This window comes from Muscardinus avellanarius (genome assembly GCF_963383645.1).
Source record: "Muscardinus avellanarius genome assembly, chromosome: 18".
In the NCBI taxonomy this organism is placed as follows: domain Eukaryota; kingdom Metazoa; phylum Chordata; class Mammalia; order Rodentia; family Gliridae; genus Muscardinus; species Muscardinus avellanarius.
This window is the reverse complement of record NC_137804.1, coordinates 52,841,672-52,865,316: the sequence shown is the minus strand read 5'-3', so window position 1 is coordinate 52,865,316 and position 23,645 is coordinate 52,841,672. Positions and strand designations below refer to the sequence as shown.

General features: G+C 53.7%; 1 protein-coding gene across 2 annotated transcripts; it reads left to right on the top strand.

Moving 5' to 3' along the window:
* Positions 1-489: 489 nt before the first annotated feature.
* On the top strand, positions 490-21,625 carry TPM4 (tropomyosin 4; the record flags this gene model as incomplete). Of its 2 annotated transcripts, XM_080715763.1 has the most annotated exons (9): positions 490-603; positions 6,527-6,652; positions 10,278-10,411; positions 12,771-12,888; positions 12,985-13,055; positions 14,361-14,436; positions 15,877-15,939; positions 16,012-16,081; positions 21,543-21,625. In XM_080715763.1, the coding sequence occupies 9 exons, from the start codon at positions 490-492 to the stop codon at positions 21,623-21,625; spliced, it is 855 nt and encodes a 284-aa protein (XP_080571889.1). The 2 variants fall into 2 exon arrangements, with proteins under 2 accessions (XP_080571889.1, XP_080571890.1); XM_080715764.1 differs by lacking the exons at positions 490-603; positions 6,527-6,652 and adding an exon at positions 6,846-6,977.
* Positions 21,626-23,645: the final 2,020 nt, after the last annotated feature.

Genomic DNA, 23,645 nt, shown 5'->3' with positions numbered 1-23,645 from the left:
GGAAGGCTTCCCGGGGACGGCGACTGGACATGGGATGCAGGTGTGACCCTGATACCCAGCGGCGAGACCCAGAATGGAGGAGACTGGAGGGACGGGGCCTCCCCACATCCAGGGGCGGACTCTGCATCTCCCCACACCCCTCTTTGGTTTTCCCCAAAACAGCCAGGGAAACTGAGGCACGCGGAGCATTCCCAACCCCGGCCTGCCCCTGGGGTCCTGCCGAGCCTGCAGCGTGTCCGGATGCCCACGCGGAACCCAGACCCATGTCGCCAGGTTAAAAATGGAAGCTGCCAGGGCCCTTTCTTTTCTCCCCACTTTAAGAAAAATCCAGGCCCAAATAAGGAGCGGCCAGGAGCGGGCGGGCGGGCGAGCGGCGGCTGGCCCGGCCTTGGTTCTCCTCCAAGACTCGCCACCGCCCCGGGAGGAGCGGAGGTGGCGCCGCCTATAAGGCCCTGCCTGGCTGCCCGGCCGCTCCGCCGCAGCCCAGCCATGGAGGCCATCAAGAAGAAGATGCAGATGCTGAAGCTGGACAAGGAGAATGCCCTGGAGCGGGCGGAGCGGGCCGAGGCGGAGAAGAAAGCCGCTGAGGACCGCTGCCAGCAGGTGGGCGCCCCGGCTGGCCGGGCAGGGCCGGGCTGCGCGGTGCCCTCTGTGCTGACTCCGCACAGGGCGAGGCTCATGGGCACCCTGAAACCTGGGTGCTGGGGTGATGCTTTGGCGGGGAAAGAGGGACCATTTGTCTGTCCTGGGTGGGTGTCCCTGAGCGGGGTGACCTGACACCCCTTCATCAGGGCCAGGGAGTTCAAGAGAATGTGTGCGAAGGGTATGTGTGTGTGTGTGTGTGTGTGTTTGAATATTTCTGTGTCTGTGTGTAAGTATATTTGGGGTTGGTTGGGCATCTTTGTGTATGTGTGCAAGTGTTTGTGGGTGTCTATAACCTTGCGTGTAGACAGCAGGATTCTTGGTGTGCGCAGGGGAGGCTGAGTGTGGGTGTCCTGTCACCCAGAGCGTGTGTCCAGGTGGCTGTGTTGGCATGTGCGTGTGCGTGTGGGTCGGAGCCAGGGTGCTGTTCTGTTGGTGTGTGTGTGTGTGTGTGTGTGTGTGTGTGTGTGTGTACACCTAGACATCTGTGCTTCCGCTGGTGGTATGTGTCCAGGTGACTGTGTGTGCGTCTCTAGGGTCGGGATGGATGTGTGTTGCTGTTGTGTGTGCGTGTGCGTGTGTGTGTGTCTGCTTGCGATGCTGTGCGCTGGACCCCGCTGCAGCCGAGCTGGGGAGGGCGACTGGGTGGTGCGCAGTGTGGACCCACCACAGAGAGGCTGGGGAAAAAGAGGCTGAGAATCTCAGGGTGCCTTTTCTTTTATGGGTCTGGGGATGGAACCCAGGGGCATTTGACCTCCAAGCGACACCCCCAGCCCTAGTCTTTATTCTTTATTTTGAAACCGGGTCTCACTGAGTTGCAGAGGGCCTCACTAAGTAGCTGAGGCTGTCCTCGAACCGCGATCCTCCAGTCTCTGCCTCCCGAATGCTGGGATTACAAGCGTGCGCCACCACGCCCGGCTCCGGGTGCCTTTGAATCGGGGTCCCACCTCTCGTCCCCGGGCTCGAGGAAGGCGCCCCTTACTCCGTGGCGGGGCAGGGTTTTGGCTGCCGTGGGAGATACAGCTCTATCAGATGTTCACACTCAAGCAAGAATTAGAGGCATCAGCAGGGACCCAGAGCTTTGGGGAGGGAGTTCCAGGGCCCCCCCCCCCCCCCCCCCCCCCCCCGGGGAGAGGAAGCTTAGGGAGTGTCTGGGGGGAGGGAGGTCTGGGTTGAGCAGCCCCAAGCTGTGACCTGGCTTGGGCCAGAGCAGCCGCGGCGTCCAGGCTGGAGAGCTGGTTCTGTGGACTGGGGGGAGAAGAAAGGGGTCCTGCCCCTCCCTGGCGCCCTGCGGCCCGTGGGGTTACTCCCACCCCAGGGCCAACAGCCACACCCTCACAGGCCTCGGATAAGCCCGGGGAGCGGCCCAGGACAGCGACACCCAGTGCCAGCCCCCCTGGCCAGGCGCCAGTTCAAATCACAGCGGGCGCCTGGGACGCAGGCCCCGGGTCCGCGCCTCGCCGGCCACATGTTATCGAAGGGAAGGGATGGCGGGTCCTCCCTGCCGCCCCAGCGCCAGGGTGACCGTGCAGGTGGAGACCTTGGCTGGGCGCCTGGAACCCAGTAAGCGCTCGGTAAACGTGGGGTCATTTCCTGCCGGCCCGACTTCCCCAGCGGGCCTCCCCATCCCCCAGGGTCTGTCCAGCCGCCCTGGGAGTGTGACACATCGTCGGGACAGGCCAGCTCCACCCCAGGGTTCCCGGCCACAGCCTCTGCTCCTCCCTGGCAAACAGGGACACCGTCCATGTTTAGCTGTCCCGGAGAGAGTCTGAGGACGGCTGGTGGTATGCAGCTAATTCTCACTGGCGACCGAGAGAAAGTCCTCTCCCAAAGCGGCCAAAAGAGGCCTTCAGCAGCCAGGTGGACGAGCAGGCGGAATAGCTTTGGGCCTCCGACCGCACTTTATCCTATTTTCTTCTCTTTTCTCTTTCTTTGTTTGTGATACTGCGGATGGAACCCAGGGCCCCCCCTACCTCCCAGTTACACCCCCAGTCCTATTTTTCATTCTTTTTTTTATTATTTATTTATTATTATTTGGGGGGGCAGTTCTGGGGATGGAAGCCCTTCTACCTCCGGGCTACACTCTCAGACCTATTTTATATTTTATTTGGAAACAGGGTCTCTTAAGCCAGCATGGCTGGCTTCAAACCTGCAGGATCCTCCTGTCCCCACCTCCCAAGCCCCGGGAATTACAAGTGTGTGCCACCACGCCCGGTGTTTCATTCTTTATTTTGAAACAGGGTCTCACTGAGTTGCAGAGGGCCTCACTAAGTAGCTGAGGCTGTCCGCGAACCGCGATCCTCCGGTCTCAGCCTCCAGAATGCTGGGATGACAAGGGTGCGCCACCATGCCGGCCATCTGTTCTTTTCTTTCTGTCCGAGCCGCAGGCCTGCTGGGCTGGACCTGGCTCTTCCAGCTCTGTACCTGGGCTTCTTTGAGCCCTTGGGGGGTCTTACCTTAGGGAAGGAGGGCAGAAACTGCTTTCTGCTGTCTAAGCACAGAACCCAAGGTCCTGGGGTTTCAAGGCAGAAGCCCCGTGGCACCAACAGTTAGTCCTGCCTGACACGGAGGCTGCGGGGTGGGGTGGGGGACCCTGGGACCAGCCCCCCACTCCTGGAACCTGAAGCCCCGTCCCTATCCCCGGCCCTGTCTGTCCACCTCTGTGGGAACCTCCTGGGGAGAGCTGCCTGGCTACTTCCTGCCCTCCCTCCTCGGGCAGTGACGTCCACCACTGCTGGCCTTTGACCCCCACGTCCGGCCTCAGCCTTACCCCAGTTACAGGGACTAAAGCCTGCATTGCGGGGCCTCCTGGTAGGAAAACCGAGGCCCAGGGAGGGGCGGTGCCTTGCCAGGCAAAGGCCCTGCACACCAGCGTGTGTCCAGTGTGAGAAATGGGAAAAGAGAAGTCAGGGGTGGGGCGCAGGCTTGTCATCCAGTCCTTGGGAGGCTGAGACAGGAGGATCGCGGTTCGCGGACAGCCTCAGCTACTCAGTGAGGCCCTCTGCAACTCAGTGAGACCCTGTCTCAAAGAATAAAAAATAGGGCTGGGGTGGAGCTTGGAGGTAGAATGTCCCTGGGTTCCATCCCCAGTGTGAGTGAAAGAAGGAAAGAAGGAAAGAAAGAAAGAAAGAAGAAAGTGCCTTTGTTCTCAGTCTACGTTTTTTTGGTTTCGTTTTGTTTTTAGTACTGGGGATTGAACCCAGGGCATTCTACTTCCAAGCTACACTCCAGCCCTTTTATTATTGTTACTTATTTATTTTTGGTGTTGTTCTGTGGTACCAGGAATTGAGCTCAGGGGCATTTTACCTCCAAGCTATACTCCCAGCCCTATTTTTTTTTTTTTTTTAAACAGGGCCTTACTAGGTTGAGGAGTCTCACTACTTGCTGAGGCTGTCCTCGAACCTGCGATCTTCCATTCTCAGCCTCCCAAGCACTGGGATCACACGCCTGACTAGTCCTTTCCCTTTCTGAGGCTGCGTGTCAAAAGCCCAAACCATCTTACACCCAGGAGCTCAACGCCCTCAAGTCGGCTCTCTTTCATAATAGAGAGCTCCGGGGCGGGGTATACAGTCGGCACTCAGTAAATGCAGATCTGAAAGGAAGACAGGTGGTTGCTAGGTCAGGCTGACCCATTAAATGTTTTTTTGTTGTTGTTGTTGTTACTGGGGCTTGACCCAAAGGCGTTTTAGCTCCAAGTTATACCCCAAGCTCGATTTTATTTCTTATTGGGAAACAGGTTCTCACTATGTTGCTGAGGGCCTCGCTAAATTGCCAAGGCTGGCTGTGAACCTGCGAGCCTCCTGTTTCATCCTCCCAAGTACTGGGATTATAAGCATGCACCACTATGCCTGGCTTTGTATTTATTATTTATTTATTTATTTATTTATTTGTGGTACTGGGGATGGAACCCAGGGGCATTTTACCTCTGAGCTATAGTCCCAGACCTATTTTATATTTTATTTGGAAACAGGGTCTAAGTTGCTGAGAGCCTCACTAAGTAGCCGAGGCTGGCTTCGAACCTGTGCGATCCTCCTGTCTCAGCCTCCCGAGCGCTGAGATTACAAGCGTGCGCCACCACGCCCGGCTGTGATATGTTTTTAAGGACGGTGGTTCCTTTTTTCAGTCTAGGCTTCCAGTCTGCAGATGGGGAAACTGAGGCGAGAACAAGGGGCGGGGTTTCCTCGCTGGGATTTGGCGTTGGAGGCTGCCTGGCCCCCCTGCCTGAAGGTCCAGGTCATGGTCTCCACACCCCAACTGTGGCCTGAGTCGCTGCTGGGCCTGGGATTGGGCCCTGCTGCCTTCCCAGGGCTGACTCTGGACACCGGGAAGCCTTTGGGGACCAGGGACAAAACGGCCCTCTGCCCTCTGCAACAACACTCCGTGACTCCAGCTGACCCCCACCCCCTTCCCAGCATGGCAGGTCTTGACTGTCCTGCCTGGGGACAAAGGCCCTGCTAAGAATTTGCACAAGCTGACAGAGTTCGCACATCACCTCGAGGGTGAGCACGTGACCCCTGAGGTGGCCAGGGCCACCAAGAGCCCTTCAGGAGCATTTTGGTGAGATGGTCTAAGAATCACTGCCTTGGGTAATGGGGAGCCATGGCAGGTTCTAGGCAGCCCACAATCTTTAGAAGCTTTCTCTGGCTGCCAGTGTGTGAAGGGGGCTGCAGAACCAGAGGAAGACAAGAGGAGGAAGGCGAGGGGCCCAGGTCCAGAGTCGGGGGCTCCTTCCCGCTTACCCCAGGGTCCCCTGGAGACCACAATTGCCGTGCTAATTCAATGGCACCGTTTCTAACAAATGTGTGCTGACCTCGGTTTCCTCAAAGCCACAATCCACTCCCCGAGAGTATAAGAGACTCCACTAGGGTCAAAATCAGCTGGCCCCAGAGACAAGGCAGGATGTGAAGGCACTATCAGGGGGTAGCATTTACTGAGCTGTGTGTGTGTGTGTGTGTGTGTGTGTGTGTGTGTGTGTGTGTGTCCTGTCCTGGGAGGGTTGAGTCCAGGGGCATTCTTTTTTTCTTTTTTCTTTCTTCTTTGCCGTATTTGAAATGGAACCCAGGGCGTTTCTACCTCCCAGCTACACCCCCAGCTGTTTTTTATTCTTTATTTTGAAACAGGGTCTCACTGAGTTGCAAAGGGCCTAAGCAGCTGAGCCTGTTCTCAGATCGCGATCCTCCTGTCTCAGCCTCCCAATTGCTGGGATTACAAGCGCGCGCCACCACACCGGGCTCCTATTTCTTATTCTTTATTTTGAAACAGGGCCTCACCGAGTTGCAGAGGGCCTCACTAGGTAGATGAGGCTGTTCTCAAACCACGATCCTCCTGTCTCAGCCTCCCGAATGCTGGGATTGCAAACGTGCCCACCACGCCCTGTGCGAGTCCAGGGCCATTCTACCTCCGAGCTACGCCTCTGCCCTATTTAATTAAGTTAATTAATTTATTTTTCCGGTATGAGGATGGAACCCAGGGGCATTCTACCTGGGAGCTACACCCCCAGCCCTATTTTTTCTTTATTCTTTATTTTGAAACAGTGTCTCACCGACTTGCAAAGGGCCTCACTAAGTAGCTGAGGCTGTTCTCAAACCACGATCCTCCTGTCTCAGCCTCCCGAATGCCTGGATTACAGGCATACACCACCTCGCCCGGCTCCTATTTTATTATCTTGAAACAAGGTCTCGCTAGGTGGATGAGCGTCTCGCTAAGTGGCTGGTTCTGGCCTCCAACCTGCGATCCTCCTGTCTCAGCCTCCCAAGCGCTGGGATTATAAACGGGCACCACCACGCCCGGCTGATTATCCTTGTTTAAAGAGGAAACTTGTTTAAGGAGGCCTTCGGAGCCGTGGTACCACGGGAGCTGACAGAGGCCCCTCTTCTGCCCCCAGGTGGAGGAGGAGCTGGAGCACCTCCAGAAGAAACTCAGAGGGACGGAGGACGAGCTGGACAAACACTCCGAGGACCTCAGGGACGCGCAGGAGAAGCTGGAGCTGTCGGAGCGGAAGGCCTCGGACGTAGGTGCCCGACGGGCCGGGGGCCGGGGCGGGAGGAGGGCGGCGCCTCCCGCCGCTTTCTCCAAATAAGTCCCGGTAGGGTCCCTCCCCGCGGCGCTGACGTGTGCCGGGTGACCTCAGCGGCCGCGGGCGGGGCGGGCAGGGCCGGGAGCCCAGAGCCGCCGCAGCACTCCGCGTGCGCCCGCGCCCCGCCATGGCCGGCCTCAACTCGCTGGAGGCGGTGAAGCGCAAGATCCAGGCGCTGCAGCAGCAGGCGGACGAGGCGGAGGACCGCGCGCAGGGCCTGCAGCGCGAGCTGGACGGCGAGCGGGAGCGCCGCGAGAAAGTGAGCGCAGCCCGCAGCCCCCATCCGGGATCCCCGCACCCGGCATCCCGCATCCCCCATCCCGGCATCCCTCATCCCGCATCCCCCATCCGGCATCCCGCATCCCCCATCCGGCATCCCGCATCCCCCATCCGGCATCCCGCATCCCCCATCCGGCATCCCGCATCCCCCATCCGGCATCCCGCATCCCCCATCCCGCATCCCGCATCCCCCATCCGGCATCCCGCATTCGCGGATCCCGCGTCCGCGCATCCCCGGCCCCGCTGCGCCGCCCGGCGGGCGCGGTGCGATCGCGGGGCTCCCATTGTCTGGGGTCGCGCCCCTCCGCCCGCCGAGCCGAGCCCGAGGCCCCCGCCCCGATTTTCCCGGCCCAGGGGTCCCGGGCGCCTTGCGTGTGGGCCCGGGCGGGGTCGGAAGCTTGGCCGGAGCCCGCGGGGGCCGGGGGTGTGCCCGGGGCCTCCATTCTGCGCGGCCCGGGGGCGAGCTGGGTCTCGGAGAATCAAGTCCGCCCCGGACAGGCTCGGCGTCCCCGCCGGGAGGCGCAGGGCGGGGGCCGGGGGCTGGGCGGGGGTCCCCAGCAGGGAAGGCGGTGTGTATTGCAGTTCCCTTCTGGTCTTGGCGTGGCCTCTCTTTCAAAGGTGGGCTGGGTCGAAACGCGGGGTCCTGTGCGGGGGTCTGTGGCTCCAGGAGGCTTCAGGAGCCGGGCAAGCCCCGGCGGTGGCCGGCTGGCCCCGCACCCACGCGCGCGCGAGCCTCCGTCCCATCCCGCCCCGAGCCGGCTCGCAGGAGGACAGTTATTTCTCCAAAATGGCCCTCTGACCGCAGCCAAGACAGAGCCGGACGGTGGAGCAGGGAGGAGGGAGGGTGCTTTGCGGGCGTTGGGGGCTTCTTAAAAAAAAAGTTCCCTTAACAAACAAAGCATGCTTCTCCTGGGCTGGGCAGGACTGACCTGAAGGCCAACCCTGGTCAAAGAAAGGAGAGAGAGAGAGAGAGAGAGAGAGAGAGAGAGAGAGAGAGAGAGAGAGAGAGAGAAAATAAAAATTCAAAACAGAGAAAGCCAGAGAGAGAGAGAGAGAGAGAGAGAGAGAGAGAGAGAGAAAATAAAAATTCAAAACAGAGAAAGCCAGAGAGAGAGAGAGAGAGAGAGAGAGAGAGAAAATAAAAATTCAAAACAGAGAAAGCCAGAGAGAGAGAGAGAGAGAGAGAGAGAGAAAGAAATAAAAATAATTCACAACAGAGAAGAGAGAGAGAGAGAGAGAGAGAGAGAGAAAGGGAAAATAAAAATTCAAAACAGAGAAAGCCAGGGAGAGAGAGAGAGAGAGAGAGAGAGAGAGAGAAATAAAAATTCACAATAGAGAAGAGAGAGAGAGAGAGAGAGAGAGAGAGAGAGAGAGAAGATAAAAATTCACAACAGAGAGAGCCAGGCGCCTCTGTGTGGACTTCTGGGCCTGCCGCCCAACAGCTGGTTTCGTTTAGATTTTTGTGTGATTAACCGACAACTTCCGGTTCCTTTGCCACATGTGTGGAGCAAGTCTGTTTTACCTTATAAGGGAACTCCTTTATAGAGGGTGGGAGACTTTGATTGCAGGAAGAGGTGGGGCCCGGAATGACTCGCCGTTTTTTCAAAAATACGTATATATGTGTGTGCAGTGTGGGCATGTATGTGTGCAGCTGGGAATGCTTTCCATACCAGATAGTTGAAACCTGCCAAAAGCGAGGTTGCAGGACTCAGAACTTGCGACACCAGGTGCTGTTCAGTCTTTTTTTCTTTTTTTTTTTTTTTAAGATGATTCATGAATTCAGCACCTCTGTGTGATTTTAAAATTATTTTGGAGGGGTACTGAGAATTGAATCCAGGGGCATTCTACCTCCCAGTGGCACTCCCAGCCAGATTTTATTCTATATTTTTTGAAACAGGGTTTCCCTAGGTTGCAAAATCAACCCCGTCGCTACTTACTGATGGGAACAAGATTTCTTCTGAGACGATTTGCAAATTTGACAGTGGTGGTGTTTGCACAACTTTGTGAAATACACTGAAATCCATCAAAGGGGAAAAAAATAATAAACAGTGCAGGAGGATAGGAGTGTAATAAAAGGGGGTACCCTAGCTGGGCGTGGTGGCATACACCTGTTAATTCCAGTCCTTGGGAGTCTCAGACGGGAGGATCACAGGTTTGAGGACAGCCTCTGAAATTTCCCAAGACTTTTTCATCATCCTAGCCAGACCTTGTCTCAAAATAAAAATAAAATAGGGTTGGAGGCATACCACAAGGGAAAAAAAAAAAAAAGCCCAGCATGCCTGTAATTCTAGTACTTGGAAGGATGAGACAGAATCATCGCTGGTTCAAGACCAACCTTTGCTGCTTTGTGAAGCCTCAGCAACATAGTGAGATACTGTGTCCAAAATTAAAAAATAAAAATAAAAATAGGGCTGGGGTGTAGCTCAGAGGAAGAATGTCCCTGTGTTCAATCCCCAGCGGAGCAAAAGGAATAAAATGAAAACCAGAGAGACGCCGTAGCTGGGCGTGGCGCACACCTGTACTCTCAGCGCTTGGGAGGGGAGACTCGTGGCCAGCCTCAGCCACTCAGTGAGGCCCTCCACACTTAGTTGAGACCTTGTTTCAAAATAAAGAATAAAAAAAAATATAGGGTTACAGGTGTAGCTTGGAGGTAAGATGCTCCTGGGCTCGGTCCTCAGTACTGCAAAAAATAAAACAAAAAATAAAATGGGCTGGGATGTAGCTCAGAGGTAGAATGCTCCTGGGTTCAATCCTCAAAACCACATAAGAGACAGAGACGGAGAGGGAGAGGGAGAGGGAGAGGGAGAGGGAGAGAGAGAGAGAGAGAGAGAGAGAGGTGTTCTAGGATAGGTGTGTGGTTTCGTGGCTAGCCCTTGCTTGGCCTGCACAAGGTCTTGGGTTCCAATTTCCAGCACTACAAAAAAAAAAAGGGGGGGGGTAGAGACCTGTGGGTGTCTGTTTCTAAGATTCTGGGGAAGAGAAACCATCCTGATTCTGTTTTCTAGCCCGTAGAGCCTGACTTTATTTATTTATTTTGGGGTACTGGGGATGGAACCCAGGGGCATTCTACCTCCGAGCTGCACCCCCAGCCCTGTTTTTTATTCTTTGATTTGAAACAGAGTCTCACTGAGTTGCAGAGGGCCTCATTAAGTAGCTGAGGCTGTCCCCGAACCCGGATCCTCCTGTCTCGGCCTCCCAAGTGCTGGGATGACAAGGGTGCGCCGCCACGCCCGGCCGTCGGTCGCTTCTTCTTAACCCAGCTGCGCCTCTGCCTTCGCAGGCCGAAGGAGATGTGGCCGCCCTCAATCGACGCATCCAGCTGGTGGAGGAGGAGCTGGACAGGGCTCAGGAGCGCCTGGGCACCGCCCTGCAGAAGCTGGAGGAGGCAGAAAAGGCCGCGGACGAGAGCGAGAGGTAAAAGGGCGCCCAGCGTCCCGCGGCATCGCTGCTTGCTTTTGGAAATGGGAACCGTGTTTCTGACTTCTGGGAGCTGGAGGGGAAGTAGACGAGGTTGCACCGAGGTGCAGGTGTCCCCAGGCGAATGGGGGCTCTGTAAAGTGTTGCACTGTGCGGAGAGAAACTCTCAGCGGGCAGAGGAAGGCCCAGGCGGGCGCGGCACTGCAGGCGGCTGTGGTCACTTTGCAAAGTGACACCCTCTCCAAGAGCCAGGTGCCTCTCACTGGTTTCCAGGGTAATGTGAACAAAGGGGACAGCAGGGTTTGGGGTCTCAGGAGGGTCGCAGGTTCAAGATCGGCCAGGGCAGTTTAGGGAGACCCTGTCTCAAGACCAAGGAGAAAGGGCTGGGAGTTTAGTAGTAGAATCTTTGCTTCGTGTGCACAAGGCTCTGGGTTCAATCCCTAGAACTGAAGAAAATAAAATAAAATAAAAAAGCAAAAAAGAGCCGGGCATGGGGGCGCACGCTTGTCATCCCCGCGCTTGGGAGGCTGAGACAGGAGGATCGCGCAGGTTCGAAGCCAGCCTCGGCTACTTAGTGAGGCTCTCGGCAACTTAGTGAGACCCTGTTTCCAAATAAAATAGAAAATAGGTCTGGGAGCATAGCCCGGAGGTAGAAAGCCTCTGGGTTCCACCCCCAGTACCATTAAAAAAAAAAAAAAAAGCAAAAAAGGGTAATGAAAACTAGAAGAGATTGCATCTGTGATCATGAGAGCACGGTCAGGAAAGGCCCAGGAAAATGACAACTGTATTTTGGGGAAACGCACAGGCCGGCACCATTTGTATACTAAGAACCAATGGTGTAGCCAGGTGTGGTGGTGCACACCTGTCATCCCAGTACCTGGGAGGTTGAAACAGGAGGATCATAGGTTCAAGGCCAGCCTCAGCAACTTAGTAAGACCCTGTTTTTGTTTTTGTTTTGCGGGACTAGGGATGGAACCCAGGGGCATTCTACCTCTGAGCTAGACCCCAGTTTTATTTTTTATTCTTTATTTTGAAACAGGTTCTTAACTAAGTTGTTGAGGGCCTCACTAAGCCACTGAGGCTGGCCACGAACCTGGGTCCTCCTGTCTCAGCCTCCCAAGTACTGGGATGACCAGTGTGTACTGCCACGCTAAGCTTCCAAGGGTTATCTTACACACTATTTTTAGTGTACTTGCATTTAACGGTGACTATGTGGTTAGGCGTGGAATTTTGCACTCGTGACGGTGTGTGGATGCGCAAAACGTGTTTGGTTTTGGAGTGCATTGGGTGTTGGGTTTTCAGGTTGGGGCGCCCTGCCCATCGTGGTCCACCCGTCACCCTGTTCCCACTAGCTCTGGTGTGTGTGTGTGTGTGTGTGTGTGTGTGTGTCTTACTGGGGACTGAACCCAGGGGAATCCTACTCCAAGGTACACCACCAGCACTTTGCAAAAACGTTTTGTTTTAGCTGAGCATGGTGGCGCACGCTTGTAATCCCAGCATTTGGGAGGCTGAGACCGGAGGATCGCGGTTTGCGGACAGCCTCAGCTACTTAGTGAGGCCCTCTGCAACTCAGTGAGATCCGGTTTCAAAATAAAGAATAAAAAATAGGGCTGGGGGTGTAGCTTGGAGGTTGAATGCCCCTGGGTTCCATCCCCAGCACCACACACACAAAAGGCAATAATGGAGCGGGAAGTGATGGTGCACACCTGTGACCCCAGTACTTGGGAGGCTGAGAAGGGAGGATCACAGGTTAGAGGTCAGCCTCAGGAACTTAGTGAGAGCCTGTTTGGAAAAGAAAAAAAGCTGGTTGTGGTGGCACACACTTGCACACTTGTAATCGCAGTACGTGGGCGGCTGACACAGGAGGATCGTATTCTCAGTCAGCCTCAGCTACTTGGTGAGGCCCTCCACAACTAAGTGAGGCCCTGTTTCAAAATGAAGTTAAAAAAAAACCAAAAAACCTGGGCACAGTGATGCACACCTGTAATCCCAGTCCTTGGGAGGCCGAGACAGGAGGATCACAGGTTTGAGGCCGATCCTAGCGAGAGAGTGAGACTCTCGGTAACCTACTGAGACCCTGTTGAAAATAAATAATAAAAACGAGGCTGTGCTGGGGGGTGTAGGTTAGAGGTAAAATGCCCCTGGGTTCCATCCCCATTATGAAAATCAGGGGCGTAGGGAGGAGATAAAGGACCCCCTCTGGGGCAGCGCGGAGGCTGGGGCGCTCGGAACTGGCGGGCGGCTGGCGAAGGTGAACTGAGCTCGGGGCGGCCGGCGGGCTTCTTCTGGGCAGCATGGTACTCCGTGAGTCCTCGGGGGCGGGGCTGGCTGCTGACCGCCAGCTCGCTCTTTGCAGGGGGATGAAGGTGATAGAAAACCGGGCCATGAAGGACGAGGAGAAGATGGAGATTCAGGAGCTGCAGCTCAAGGAGGCCAAGCACATCGCGGAGGAGGCGGACCGCAAGTACGAGGAGGTGAGCGGCCGGGGATGCGGGCGGGGGCCGGCCGTGGCCCGGGGTGGCCTGGAGGGGTCACCTGGAGGGGTCTTCCCGCCGCCTCTGTCTCCGCAGGTGGCCCGGAAGCTGGTCATCCTGGAGGGCGAGCTGGAGAGGGCGGAGGAGCGCGCCGAGGTGTCGGAGCTGTGAGTGGCCGCCGCCCTTGCTTCCAAGATGACTGTCCTCTGTGCCCTGGGAGCCGCGCTCGGCCTCTCTTCCCACAAAGATACTGGACAGTGACAGCGAGGGGGGAGGCCGGAGGAGAGACCAGAAGCTCCGATTTTCTTTTTTTCTTTTCTTTTTCTTTTTTTTTTTTTTTTTTGTGGTACTGGGGATGGAACCCAGGGGAATTCTACCTCCGAGTGATACCCCCAGCCCTGTTTTTTAAATGTTGAAACAGGGTCTCACTGAGTTGCAAAGGGCCTCACTATGTAGCTGAGGCTGGCTTCGAACCTGTGTAATCCTCCTGTCTCAGCCTCCCAAATGCGATTACAAGTGTGTGCAACCATGCCCGGCTTCCGTTTTTCTTTCTTTTTTTTTTTTTTTTTTTTTTGGTGGTACTGGGGTTCCTGGAAGCCCTTCTACCCCTCGGGCTATACTCCCAGACCTATTTTATTTACTTATTTATTTATTTGTGATACTGGGGGTGGAACCCAGAGGCTTTCTACCTCCGGGCTATACTCCCAGACCTATTTTATATTTTATTTGGAAACAGGGTCTCACTAAGTTGCTGAGAGCCTAAGTAGCTGAGGCTGGCTTCGAACCTGCGCGATCCTCCTGTCTCCGCCTCCCAAGCGCAGGGATGACAAGCATGCGCCACCACGCCCGGCAGGCTTCCGTTTTTCTAAAGAGGCTTGAGACAGTAGGCTACGCTCACATTCTGTTTCAGACCTCTCTGACCCTGTGTTAGAATGAGATATGCTTCTTTTTTTTTTTTTTTTTTTTTTTTTTTTCAGTACTGGGGATGGAACCCAGGGGCATTCAACCTCCAAGCTACACCCCAGCCCTATTTTTTATTCTATATTTTGAAACAGGGTCTCACTGAGATGTGAAGGGTCTACGTAGCTGAGGCTGTCCGCAAACCGAGATCCTCCTGTCTCAGCCTCCCGAATGCTGGGATTACAAGCGTGCGCCACCGCGCCCGGCTTCTAAGCTCGTTTCTTGCTGTGAAATTGCCCAGCCCCCTTCCCTGGGCCCCATCCCATTGCTCAGAGATTGCTCAGGTCCCTGCGGGCCCTCCGTGGGCCCCCCGGCAGGATCCCAGGATGCTTTGCGAATCTTTGGTGCGCTCCCGGGCCCGCCTGGCCTCTGCCCCATATGATGGGATGGCCATAAGTCTGTCTCAGAAAACTCCGTCCACATTTTTCCCGCATTCCCTTGGCGGGAGGGTGCCCTGGGCTTCGGATGCCGTAGAGGAGGAGAAACTGCAGCAGCCCTTTGCCTTGGTGCAGGAAATGCGGTGACCTGGAAGAGGAGCTGAAGAACGTCACCAACAATCTGAAGTCGCTGGAGGCTGCCTCAGAGAAGGTCGGTGGCCAAGACCCCCTCCTCCTCTTTCTCCTTTTGGTACTGGGGACTGAACCCAGGGACATTTTTACCTCCAAGCTACACCCTCCAGAATATTTTTATTTTTTGCTTTTTTTTTTTTGATGGTACCGAGGATGGAACCAGGGGTCTTCTACCTCCGGGCTATACTCCCAGACCTATTTTATATTTTATTTGGAAACAGGGTCTCTTTAAGCCAGCTGAGGCTGGCTTCAAACCTGCGCGTTCTTCCTGTCTCAGCCTCCCAAGCGCGGGGATTACAAGTGTGCGTCACCACGTCCGGCGTGTTTTTTGCATTTTGAAACAGGATCTCACCAAGTTGCCGAGGCTGGCCTCGAACCTCTGATCCTTCTGTCTCAGCCTCCCAAGTATGGGGGTTCCAAGCGTGCTCCTGGCTTGTCCTCTTCTTTGCCTAAGGTGCTGGGGAACGCAGGGTATCAGGAATCTGACCTCTGTCTTGCAGCAGCCTTGGTGCCCAGCATCTGGGTATTCCTCTGCACAAAGAGACACCCAGTGGCGTGGGTTTTCCCGGTTCTCTTGGGTTCCCTTCCTTGGGGTCTTGGCACCATCTTTGATCTCCATACCCGAGGAGGATGGAGGTGGATTATGAAGTTGGTACCTTGTAAGGGTCCTCCTAGGACGATGTCAGTAAAACCTAGCAAATCCAGACCCTCTCCTCTTCTCCGGAAAGACCTGCTAGAGGTGGGGTGTGGCTTTTTTTGTTTTTTAGGTCAATTAATTTATTTATTTATTCTTTTTTTTTTTTTTGCGGTACTGGGGATGGAACCCAGGGGCATTCTACCTCCGAGCTACACTCCCAGTCCTATTGCTTATTCTTTATTTGGAAACAGGGTCTCACTGAGTAGCTGAGGCTGTCCTCGAACCGTGATCCTCCTGTCTCAGCCTCCTGAATGTTGAGATTACAAGCATGTGACACCAGGGCCGGCTCTATTTATTTATTTATTTATTTATTCATTTTTGTGGGTCTGGGGATGGAGCCCAGGGGCGTTCTACCTCTGAGCTATACCCCCTGCCCTATTTTTTACTCTTTATTTTGAAACAGGGTCTCGCTGAGTTGCAGAGGGCCTCACTAAGTAGCTGAGGCTGCCTGCGAACCAGATCCCTGTCTCAGCCTCCCGAATGCTGGGATTACAAGTGTGCACCACCATGTCTGGCTTATTTATTTATATTTTGGTGGTGCTGGAAATTGAACCCAACAGTGTTCTACCTCTGAGCAATACCCGCATCCCTATGTTAATTTGAAACAGGGTCTCGCTAGATGGCAGAGGGTTTCACTAAGTAGCCGAGACTGTCCTCGAACCTGCGATCCTCCTGTCTCAGCATCCCAGGTTCTGGGATTACAGGCGTGCGCCACTGTGCCCGGCTCTCTTGAAGAGCTCTGTTTTTTGGTTTCGTCCACAGTATTCTGAAAAGGAGGATAAGTATGAAGAGGAAATTAAACTTCTGTCCGACAAACTGAAAGAGGTGAGTTGGGCGGGCGGGCGGGCTGGCCCGGGCCCTGGCTCCAGCTTCCGGTCTCACCGGCTTCTTCTCTAGGCGGAGACTCGTGCTGAGTTTGCGGAGAGAACGGTTGCAAAATTGGAAAAGACGATCGACGACCTGGAAGGTATGCCTGCCGCGGCCCTCCCGTGTGCGTTCGTCCTGTTTGGCGGCAGGGACCTGTCCCAGACTGCGGGGGGGGGGGGGGGGGAAGGCAGGGGCAGTCTCAGAAGGCGCCTGCCTGGGTTTTGTTTGCCTTAGGAAAATACAGTGCAGGGGGCAGAAGTCTTTGGAATTTCTTTCAACTCGCTGAGTTCATGGAGATGCTTGGCATTTTTTAAAGATGCCTTGCATTTTTCCACACACTCTCCGGAGCTTGGGGCTTCTCACAGTCTGAGAAAATGGAAATACAGAAAGAGATGAAGACTAGCCTAGCTCTGTTCTGTGGGTCTGCGTGGGGCCCCACAGACCCAGCGTTTTTTCTTTTTGCAATGCTGGGGATGGAACCCAGGGGTACTCTACCTCAGAGCTACGCCTCCAGCCCGATTTTTTTATCCTTTTTTTTTTTTTTTTTTTTTTTTTGCGGGTCTGAGGATGGAACCCAGGGGCATTTGACCTCCGAGCTACACCCCCCGCCCTATTTTTTATTCTTTATTTTGAAACCGGGTCTCACTGAGTTGCAGAGAGCCTCACTCAGTAGCTGAGGCTGTCCGCGAACCGCGATCCTCCAGGTCTCAGCCTCCCGAATGCTGGGATGACGAGCCTGTGCCACCACGCCCGGCTTTTTTATTCTTTATTTTGAAACAGGGTCTGAGTTTAAAAGGGCCTCATTAAGTAGCTGAGGCTGCCTGCAGTCCCAGACCCTCCTATCTCAGCCTCTTGAATGCTGGGATGACAGGTGTGCGCCACCACGCCCGGCTACTGAGGTCAGCATTCCTTGAAGTGCTCTGGTTCTTAAAATTCTGCCCCCACTTCTTCATGATACAGAACCAGAAATGCCAGAAGTTTGGGATTAAAATGAAATCTCCAGCCGGGTGTGGTGGCTGCACACTTGTAACCTCAGTCCTTGAGAGGTCGAGACTCCGAGGATCGCGGCTCGCGGCCAACCTCCACAATGCTGCGGGGTCCTCCGCAACTCAGTGCGACCCTGCTTCAAAACAGAGAATAAAAACTAGGCCGGGCGTGGTGGCGCACGCTTGTCATCCCCGCGCTTGGGAGGCGGAGACAGGAGGATGGCGCAGACAGGAGGATGGCGCAGGTTCGAAGCCAGCCGCGCTGGTTTAAAAGACCCTGTTTCCAAATAAAGATATATAAAAAAAAATAGGTCTGGGAATGTAGCCTGGAGGTAGAAGGGTTTCCAGGAACCCCAGTACCACCAAAAAAAGAAAAAGTAGAACTGGGTGTAGCTCAGAGGTAGAATGCCTCTGGGTTCAATCCCCAGTACTGGGGAACAAAACCCAAAACTCCCCCAAAGCTGGGTGCAGTAGTACACACCTGTGATCCCAGCACTTGAGAGGCTGAGACAGAAGGATTTCAGGTTCAAGGTAGAATACTCTTGGCTTCAGTCCCTAATACCAAAATAATAAATAAATAAAATAATTAATTAATTAAATAAAATAAAAGGAGCTGGGGGTATAGCTCAGAAGTAGAATGCGCCTATGGGCATGGTGGCACACGCTTATAATCCCAGGACTTGGGAGGCTGAGACAGGAGGATCGCGGTTCGCGGCCAGCCTCGGCTGCTTAGTGAGGCCCTCTGCAACTCAGTGAAACCCTGTTTCAAAGTAAAATCTCTTGAGTTCGATTCCTGGTATTCAATTCCTATTACTGTCCTCTGAAAGAAAAGAAATCTCTCTTAGGTCACCTGTCACCTAGAGAGACTGCAAAACTCTCTTCAGACCACGTGTCCCTGGGTTTGGTTTGGGGGGGTGAAGTTTCCACATGAGGGAAAATGCCCATTCCATTCCGGAGTGGGACCTTTGGACCGGTGACATCAGCGGAGATTAGAAACCCCGGGCGGGCGTGGTGACTCACACCTGAAATCCAGGACCCGGGAGGCTGACCCGGGAGGAGCGCAGATTGCAGGTCGGCCTCAGCAATTTAGTGGGACCATCAGCAACCTGGCAAGACCCTGTTTGAAAATAATAAAGAAAATAGGGCTGGGGGTGCATCTTGGAGGTAGAATGCCCTTGGGTTCAGTCCCCAGGGCCCACCCAGGAAAAAGACGTGCCTGGGGCCTGGGTGGGCAGGAGGAAGCTCTGTCCATCCCCGCTGCTGGACTGGCCGGCCCCACCACGGAGCCCCACTCCATACACATTTTGTTTTTGCGGGTCTGGGGATGGAACCCAGGGGCATTTGACCTCCGAGCTACACCCCCTGCCCTATTTTTTATTCTTTATTTTGAAACTGGGTCTCACTGAGTTGCAGAGGGCCTCACTAAATAGCTGAGGCTGTGTGCGAACCGCGATCCTCCTGTCAGCTTCCCAAATGCTGGGATTACAAGTGTGCGTCACCACGCCTGGCTGTTTTTTTCCTTCGTTAACTGGGGATTCAACCCAGAGACTTCTACCTCTGGATCACACCCCCACACCCCCAGACCTATTTTACTTTTTTTTTTTTTTTCAGTACTGGGGATTGAACCCAGGGGCACTTGACCTCCGAGCTACACCCCCAGCCCTCTTTTTTATTCTTTATTTTGAAACAAGGTCTCACTAAGTTGCAGAGGGCCTCACTAAGTAGCTGTGGTTGGCCGCAAACCGGGATCCTCCTGCCTCAGCCTCCCTGGTACTGGGATTACAAGCGTGCGCCACCACGCCCGGCTTCCTTTTTATTTTGAAACAGGGTCTCGCTGGGTGGGTGAGAGCCTCGCTACTCCAACCTTGGATTCTCCTGTCTCAGCCTCCCAAGAGCTGGGATTATTGAGTCGCCATGCCTGGCTCCGTACATCTTTTTATTTCTTCTTGGTGTGTTTTGTGTGGGCACCGCTTTCTCCTCGTTCATGCCGGGCCTTCTCAGCTTCTTCCTCTCCTTGGTCCGTGCCTCTCCTTCGCGAGCCTGGGTGTTTGTTCCCTGGAGCACAGAGCCATCGGGGAGGAGCGGGTGGCACGGCACCGGGACCTCTCTGGGAGGCCCGGGCCCCGCAGAGCGCAGAGTGAGCCGCCAGCCGCTTCGGGACCTCCGAGATCTGCCCCGGCTTGCTCCTTCCCGCCTTCTGCTGACTCTGAAGGACAGGCGTCCCGTCTCCCTCCCATCCAGTCCTTAGCCCCCCGCTGGCCGCCTTGGATCAGGGCTGTACAGAAAGAGGGTGGCTGCCCTTCCCTCGCTCCAGATGGGGCTCCTGCCAGTGGAGAAAAGCCATGCCAAGAAAAGCCAGGCTCCCCCAAGGCGTGAACTCAGAAGCCACGTTGGCATCAGCCCCACTGCGTGGCCTCGACTGACTGGGTCGGAGGCCCCTCGTTCTTCCTCACGGAGAAACCGTTCTGTGTGCGGTGAGCCCTGTGGGCAGCTCTAGAGAGCGGGCAGAGCTCCCGGGAGCCAGCAGGGCTGAGTCTAGAGTGGAGCCCGGCCTGGTGGCGCATGCCTGCAATCCCAGGGCCAGGAGGCTCAGACGGGAGGATCACAGGTTTGAGGACAGCCTCAGCAATTTAGTGAGACCCTGTTTCAAAATAAAAAATACAAAAGGCCCGGGATGTAGCTCACGGGTAGAATGCCCACGGGTGTGATTCTGCAATACAATTTTTTTTTTTTTTTTTTTTTTTGCATTACTGAGAATCTCAGTACTTGGGAGGCTGAGATAGGAGGATGGCAGGTTTGAAGCCATCCTCAGCAACTTAGCAATTTCTGTTTCAAAAAAGGACTAAGGCTAAAACTCAGAGGTAGAATGCCCCTGGGTTCCATCCCCAGTACCAAAAAAGAAATAACATCCTGCCCAGCGTGGTGTCACACACCTGCAATTCCAGTAGTTGGGAGGCTGAGACAGGATTGTGGGTTCAAGGACAGCCTCGGCAATGTAGTGAGATGCTCGGCAACCTAGCAAGACCCTATTTCAAACAAAATATAAAAAGAGGGGGGTTGGGTGAAGCTCAGGGAGAGAATGCCCCTGGGTTCTGTCAGTTGCCAATATTCTATTGAATATTCTCCTGTATTGACCGTAATCTCAAATTATGTCTGTGAGACACTATTTTTTTTTGTACTGGGGATGGAACCCAGGAGCATTCTACCTCTGAGTTTTAGCCTTAGTCCTTTTTTTAATTTTTTGGTTTGTTTTGTTTTGAAGTAGGGCCTCAGCCGGGCGTGGTGGCGCACGCTTGTAATCCCAGCATTTGGGAGGCTGAGACAGGAGAATCGTGGTTCGCCGACAGCCTCGGCTACTTAGTGAGGCCCTTTGCAACTCAGTGAGACTCTGTTTCTATATAAAGAATAAAAAATAGGGCAGGGGGTGTAGCTCAGACGTAGAATGCCCCCTGGGTTCCATCCCCAGTTTTACAAAAACAAAAAAAAAAACAAAAAAAAAAGAAAAAAACGAATAGGGCCTCACTAAATTGCTGAGGCTGGCCCCCAACCTGCAATCCTCCCATCTCAGCCTTCCAAGTGCTGGGATTATGGACTCCTGCCCCCATGCCTGTCCCTGTCCCAGTTCTTTATTCTTTTTTCTCCCACGTACATTCCTCCCTAAAGCCCCACACCTTTCCACCCCAGCCGCTCCCGTCCCTTCCCTCTTCGCTAACCAGAGCCAGGCTGGGCTCTGGGCCCGGTTCTCTCTACTTGTTCCTGGTAACTTTCCAGAACTTTGCAGCCTCCGCCCTCCGCCATAAGCACCCGATCCTGCCTGTCCGGTCATTCCACGTGACCCAGCGTCGGGACCTCACCCACCGAGAGACTGGGGCCGTGGGGCTCAGCTACTCTCGGCTGCCAGCGTGGGAGCCTGGTCACGGGGCAGTGAACACTCTAGAGCAGATACCAAAAGTGGTGCCAGGGAGCCCAGAGGACATGGCCAGGGGCGGTAGGGGCTGTATTTCCTTTCTTTTGGCGATAGGGATGGAACCCAGGAGCACCCCAGCCATTTTTTTATTTTATTTTATTTTATTTTATTTTTTTTTGTGGTACTGGGGATGGAACCCAGAGGCATTCTACCCCCGAGTGACACCCACAGCCCTATTTTTTATCCTTTAGTTTGAAACAGGGTCTCACCAAGTTGCAGAGGGCCTCACTAAGTAGCTGAGGCTGGCTGCGAACCATGATCCTCCCGTCTCAGCCTCCCAGGTACTGGGATGACAGGTGTGCGTCACCTGGCCCGTGGTTGTTTCCTCTTTAACAAGGATGCTTATTAGGCCAGGCGTGGTGGCGGACGCTTGTCATCCCAGCATTCGGGAGGCTGAGACCCGGAGGATCGCGGTTCGCGGGTAGCCTCAGCTACTTAGTGAGACCCTCTGCAACTCAGTGAGACCCGGTTTCAAAACAAAGAATAAAAAATAGGGCAGGGGGTGTAGCTCGGAGATAGAATGCCCCTGGGTTCCATCCCCAGACCCGCAAAAAAAAAAAAAAGATGCTTATTAATTTATTTCTCCCTCCCTTTTTCATCCTTTACAGAAAAACTTGCCCAGGCCAAAGAAGAGAACGTGGGCTTACACCAGACACTGGATCAGACACTAAACGAACTTAACTGTATATAACCAGAAGCAGCGGTCTTCCTCTGCAGACGTTCCAGCGCGCCACGTCTTTGTCTTCTGTAAGGAGTTCCTTTTGTTACCGCGTCTTCGCTTTGCTGGAACTGTCAAGCAAATTACGAATACCTGACCAAATATTTTGTATCAGAGAAGCTTTGAGCACCAGTTAAATCTACTTCCTTTCCCTCCCCCTTTTTTTCTCTCAATGGCACCAGCTTCTGCCAGCTCTATTTTTTTAGCCGTAAGTTGCATTTATTCCTAAACTAGGCAGGGTGTTTCATCTGCAGCATACTCTCTTAAAGACTGAAGCTTTCGGATCCTGGGAGAAGAGTCAAGCCCATACTTCTGAGAACACAGACTCCAGTACCTAGTTCAGGGTTGATTTAAAATGCTGGAGAGCGTGACCTTACCAGGTCACTGTGGACCAAATTACCGGAGCCTGGGGCCATCACAAGAAAATGGGTGGAGATTTCTGCCCAGAGTTCCCCAGTGGGGCTGTAGTGGGAAGCCAATATAATCCTAAACCCTCCAGCTTTTCTCCACACGCCCGTGTGCGGCACAGAGGATGCTCGGGAGGTACTCACGGTATTCACCCAGATATCTTCCGGATGCTCTGCTCTCCTACACGAGTCTTATCTGCTGTAAGGTCACACTCCGCAGGGACATGGTACAGTTCAGTCCTGTTGGGGCCAGCCATATCCAAGAGACTGCTGGCCACCGAAATTCCACATTTGTTTTTTTTTTTTTTTTTTTTTGTTAACATACTGGTTAGAAGGGGTCTTTGTGGCATCCAGGGAGAGATAGGAGAAGTAACCGGCCTGATTTCATCTCCATACTTCATGGAAATAGCAAATTGAAGATTTACTTCTTTGAGATTTTTTTTAATTCCTTCTTTGGGACCAAGTTAGTTGAAGACCAAGAAACTCCTGAATAAACTGGATTTATGGAGGATTTTGTAGGCAGGGGCCGCATGTTCTGGCTCTGTTGAATTTTTGCTTTCTCAGTTGACATCTCAGAGCGGAAACATTCCACTTTCCCCGACAGCGTGGGGGCCAACTCAAGTTTACAATCCTGACTCGAAACGTCACCCTGCTTCTAGCTTGTCCGGCCCCCGCCCTCACTCCTATTTATTAAGCATCACACTATCCAGGAATACACTAGCACATGGTGCAACTGAAAAAAACACCCACGCTTTTCCTTAGACGCTTGCAACTGTATCATATGTAATAGTACCACTTTTTTCTACATTTTGGTCAAATAAATTTTTACATAAATGACGATCTGTGTGAATCTGAGAATGTGTGTGGACATAAGTGTTTTCAACCCACGTTAATAGGATGGGAAGAGAAGATTGTGCTGAGAACTTAGCAAGTGTTGTTTGCATTTTTTGTGTGGTGCTGGGATTGAACTTAAGGGTGTTCTTTTGGAGTTACACCCCTAGCCTTTTTCTTTTTTCTTCTTTTTAAATGTACTTTTTATTTATTTATTTTTTGTGGTACTGGGGGTAGAACCTAGAAGCTTTCTGCCTCCGGGCTACACTCCCAGACCTATTTTATATTTTATTTGGAAACAGGGTCTCACTAAGTTGCTGAGAGCCTCATTAAGTAGCTGAGGCTGGCTTCGAACCTGTACGATCCTCCTGTCTCAGCCTCCCAAGCGCGGGGATTACAAGCGTGCGCCACCACGCCCGGCTAGCCTTTTTTTATTTTCAATGAAGGTCTCCCTAAATTGCCGAGGACCTCACTAAATTGCTGAGGGTGACTTTGAACCTGAGCTGTGGGTCCCACCCTCCCAAGTACTGGGATTTACAAGCATGCACCACCACACCTATATGTTATAAAAATTATGACCTCCATATTGCAGAGACCAGTTGGGCCTTAGTAACTTAAAAGCAGCTGTTCTTTGCGACCTCCAATTCTGCCTAAGCTGGACTGTGAATGATAAGAATTTATTTATTTTTTACGGTACTTCGGATGGAGCCCAGGGGCATTCGACCTCCGAGCTACACCACCAGCCCTAATTTTAT